We start from the raw sequence: 5,000 nt of genomic DNA on the forward strand, positions 1-5,000 counted from the left end.
CCCAATGCTCAGCAGCAGTCAGCCAGCTCCACCAGAATCCAGAATAATACAGAGATCCTGGGCAGAATAAAATAGAGATCATGGACAGAATAGGACAGAGATTATGGACAGAATAGGATAAAGATCATGGACAGAATAGGACAGAGATTATGGACAGAATAGAATAGAGATTATGGACAGAATAGAACAGAGATTATGGGCAGAATAAAATAGAGATCATGGACCGAATAGGACAGAGATTATGGACAGAATAGAATAGAGATCATGGACAGAATAGAATAGATATTATGGACAGAATAGGACAGAGATTATGGACAGAATAAAATAGAGATCATGGACAGAATAGAACAGAGATTATGGGCAGAATAAAATAGAGTTTATGGACAGAATAAGATAGGGATTGGGGACAGACTCCAGGGAAAAGACAGAGCGAAATGCAGAGATAGAGGGAGACCAAGGGAAGGGAGAGACAGAATAGAGAGAGAGAGAGAGAGAGAGAGAAGAGAGAGAGAGAGACAAAGGGAGGGGAGAGAGAAGAGAGAGAGATGGCCCATTGACAAACAGAACCCACAAAGATGGCATCCATTACAGTGAGCCAACATTAGCATCCCAATCGCTAGCTGACCCCACCACTTGACTCGGCATACGGCAGGAGGCCGATGGGTGTCTAGATTGTGTGTGTGTGTGTGTGTGTGTGTGTGTGTGTGTGTGTGTGTGTGTGTGTGTGTGGTGTGTGTGTGTGTGAGAGAGCGAGAGAGGGAGAGACAGAGATGAGTGTGTGTTGATACGAGTATGTTCAGTTATGTAGCCCATATTGAGGTGGGTCTCTACACGTCTGTGTCTGTATCTATAAGTAGCATCAGGTATATCCCTGCAAGTGTATGTTTCTGTTTGTATTTGTGCGTGTGTGTGTTTCTGAATGTGTGTGTGTGTGTGTGTATGTGTGTGTGTGTGTGTGCGTGTGTTTCTGAATGTGTGTGTGTGTGTGTGTGTGTGTGTGTGTGTGTGCGCGTGGGTGTGTGTTTATGAATGTGTGTGTGTGTGTGTGTGTGTGCACGCAATTACAGGCCACAGCAGAGGGGCAGCAGAGAGTTGAGAAGGACAGACACCCACTACATTTTGGATGAATTAGAAAACATTAACATCTGAATATATGCAAGAATATGGTATTAATTCATTATTTAGTAGATATAAAAAACTATAATATACTTTGCAATTTAAGCTAATCATGGCTACAAATGTACATCTTGCTCATCTAGTATCTTGTATAGTACATAGCCCATGAGTCACATGTCACACAAACACAGCTTTGTTCAAGTTAATGAATGTGTCTGGGAGAACAGGAGCTACAGTACCTTGTAGAGGCCAAAAAAGCCGAGGTCTCGGATGACGGAGAGTGCGCTGACCCGCGGGCCTGTGGTGATCTCTCCCGCCACCTGCAGACGGATCTTCACGATCTCCAGGGGGTTAGTGAAGATCACCTGGGAGCCTCCGGCCTGTTGGAGAGCCAAGGGGAAGAGGTCAGCACACCCAGAGGACTCCCACACCCTCAGGAACAATACAAGCTGGGCATTGAGCACTTTATGGGGCTTTTAATCTCCTTTATTTTTGTTGCAGAAGTGACATTCTTTTTTTTGCAGATCGTTTTTTTTGGTATCTTATTACAACATAGTGGTGACAGCCTCAGATTTCTAGAAAGGTCTCAAATTGGTGAATAAACAAATCCCAGACAAAACTAACCAAAATACCGGTGGTATTTGTGCCAACCACAATGTTGGTTCATGTTGGTTGAACTGATGCTCAATAGTTTTGATGTTGTTTGCTTCAAATTCAAGCACTCAACTGTATTACTTTACTGTATTACTATAAGTACTTTCAATGCACATGAGGAACCTGAACTAAGAAAGATTATTACACAGTGAACTGTAAATACATGAAATGCATCAGGTAAACATAAACTCCAGCTCTAAGAAAACAATGTGAGTGTTCTATCTTAGAGGGTGATGGCTCACATTAATTCTCTCTCATGAATGCTGTCAGTTCCATTAAGAACTCAAGAACTCTAGAACTCTAGGACTAGTGGTCTAAACAGAGCCTTGGTTCCTAGACTTAAGGTAATGACAATGACATCTACGGAGCGCAGGCCCTTGCCTAAGATCCGGTGTCTTGCCGGGGAGAGCCACGCCTACCTATCTGTTTCATCGCCCGTAGTTACAGAACTTGTGCGCAGAAGCGAGAATGGGCGGGTATAAAAAAAAATGCCACCACGCAATTAGATGGAAATCTGTTTCCATGGATTTCTTCACCAACGTCCAACTCCCTGAAAATAAGGGCCTTACTGTTTGTTTGTTGTTTGTCCTCTTTTTTTCCTCTTTCTCTCTCTCTCTCTCCCTCTCCTTCACTCCCTCCATCACCCTCTGAGATATAAGAGTCAAATTGTATGTGCGTTTCTATCTTACGGGAAGGATTTAAAAGACTCTCAAATCTGCAAGCAAGCACATTTAGTAAGAGGGGAAAAAAAAAAACTCCCCACTTAGTAAGCGTTACCATATTTTAAGGAAAAGATCATAATCGTCTCATTGAAGGAAGGCTTGAAAATAGCATCAAGCCCATTGGCCTTCACTTCCCTTCCAGAGGAAATTAGGGCAGTGAATGGCAGAAGGCGGCTTGCTCCACGCTTACAGCCACAAACTTAATGGCTATTTATGTGGAAAACGATCTTTTATAGATAATTAGTGCATCAGACTAAGGCAGAAAAAAAATATGTTTGAAAAAAAAAAAAAAGTGGCTTGGCAAGAAAAGTCGAAGTGAAATTCGAATACTGGATGCGGCCAAGTCTCAGTTTGCTGTATCAATTGGATACTAATTGGGGAACTTGGAAAACAAACAAGCTTCGAAGGCCCGGACACGAAACACGGAGAGAGCGAGACGGAGCGCGCGCGAGATAGCGTATCAACAACTCAGAGTCCAGTTTACCGAGCCCTGTTTGCTCGTGGAAGAAAGGAAGAGATACGTAGAGAGAAAGAGAGAGAGAGAGAGAGAGAAACCAAGAGACAACTGAGAGAGAAACAAAACCAGAGAGGTACAGACAGAAATAGAGACAGTGACAGAGAGAGAGAGAGGGATAGAGAGACAGAGAGAGAGAGAAAGAGGGTCTATTTGATTACAGTGTGACAGAGTCACTGGCGGCCTGATAATTCCACGGTAATTACAAGGCAAGGTGATCTCCCGTGGGACGGGGCCATGGGGCACCTGAGTCGGCCCTCAGAGGCTGGCCGAGTGTGACTGATAGCCGGAGCCGGACGACAGACACCAAACGTCACTCCTCGCGTCAGCACCTCCACTTACAAACACACACACACACACACACACATTCTCTCTCTTACACAATCATTAACTAACAAACACATGTGTAGATAATGCAAACTCATGTGATAAAAAAACTCACACACATACACTAAGAACACATTCACATTCACTAACGTGTACTAAGAACACATTCACTAACGTGTACTAAGAACACATTCACTAACGTGTACTAAGAACACATTCACTAACGTGTACTAAGAACACATTCACATTCACAGACGTGACTCCACTAAGACACTACTATGCAGACCCAACACAGGCGTACAGCTACTCCGAGTCATACAGCAAACACACATGGATCACACAACCTGTGCAACCATCATTCCACACTCATAAACACATTCAAACTTTCTCAGGTTAAACACTCGTACCACATGCGCACGCTAACGTTAACAAGTGCTACTGACGCACACCCAAAGTTTCCACGCACAAACACATTCAGACATGCACACACACCTACACGAGCCACACAAGCACACAAGTCCCGCCATGCCGAACAATAGCTTAGCGCCAGAAGCAGACATTAGGCACCCTCTATTAGCAACCACTTACATTTTCATAGGTGCCGGGAGGGCTTTGAAACAGGGATTACGTGGGTGTGAGCGTGTGTGTGTGTGTGTCTGTTTGCACATGTGATTTGTGAGTGTGGCTGTGTGTTGGAGCGTGTGTGTGTGTGTGTGTGTGTGAGTGTGTGTGTGTGTGTCTGTGTGTGTGTGTGTGTGTGTGCACGCATGGCAAGAGCCGCTTGACTCTTTTTTTGGGGGGGTTCTTTCGTCTCAAACAATTTAACCGCAGGCCCAACTAACAACCCATTACAAAGGCTTAAAACATTAAGATGTAAATTGTGTCGATTTACAATTCTGCACGGAGAGCGAACAAAAGCCTCCCTGTATCGCACCCCCACCACCCCCCACCCCAACCAACGCCCCCCCACACCCCCTCCCCAAAGCACCCCTCCCAGCACAGCCTCTCCTTACGTTGGCCTGGGTGAGTATTTGGAGTAACCCAGCCCTAAATGAGGGCCAGCAAGCCACAGATAAGCATCCAGCCAAAGCCGCAGCTCAGCGGAGCCTGCTGTTCTTACCAAATAATCATTAAATCTTGGCAGGTTTCCGTGGATCAAATTCAGCGCTAACAATCGTAGCGAGATGAAGAGGGGGACTGGAGGGAAGGAGGGAAGGAGTTAAGGGGGGGGGGGGGGGAGGGATGGGAGAAGGGGAGAAGTGGAGGAGAGAGGGAAGACGAGAAAGTGGTGGGACACGGAGCTAAGACTAAGTCTATTCCGTCTATGAGTTCTTAAAGTGCTTGACAGGACTTCTATGAGCACTAGAGAAGGAGAGGGAGAAAGAGAGAGGGAGGGAGGGAGGGGGAGAGAGGGAGAGAAAGAGGGAGGGAGAGAAAGAATATGCGCCTCCACACCTACCTTTCCCATCATACCTCGTGGTTTGATTGAGAGGTGCAAAACTCATCAGCACCGGGGGTGTTATGAAAGAGCCCCCACTAGTCAAAATAAACATGAGTGGCATGTGGTGCCAGGTGCCGGGCGAGGTGTCAGCGAGCCGGGCTCTCTGACGGGCACGGGGGGGGGGGGGGGGGAGCTGGAGGCACGGGGCTCCTGCCAGCACAAACAC

At 46.1% G+C, this 5,000-nt stretch overlaps 1 protein-coding gene across 1 annotated transcript in view; it reads right to left on the reverse strand.

The window, feature by feature from the left end:
- The window catches only part of LOC105904908 (calcium-binding mitochondrial carrier protein Aralar2), a 44,320-nt gene that overhangs the window by 9,383 nt on the left and 29,937 nt on the right, over window positions 1-5,000 (reverse strand). The window contains exon 14 of the mRNA XM_031585704.1: window positions 1,356-1,496. Coding sequence (XP_031441564.1) covers window positions 1,356-1,496 — 141 coding nt within the window. The remainder of the gene's footprint in view (window positions 1-1,355; window positions 1,497-5,000) is intronic.

This window comes from Clupea harengus, chromosome 19 (assembly GCF_900700415.2).
Source record: "Clupea harengus chromosome 19, Ch_v2.0.2, whole genome shotgun sequence".
NCBI classification, from domain to species: Eukaryota; Metazoa; Chordata; class Actinopteri; order Clupeiformes; family Clupeidae; genus Clupea; species Clupea harengus.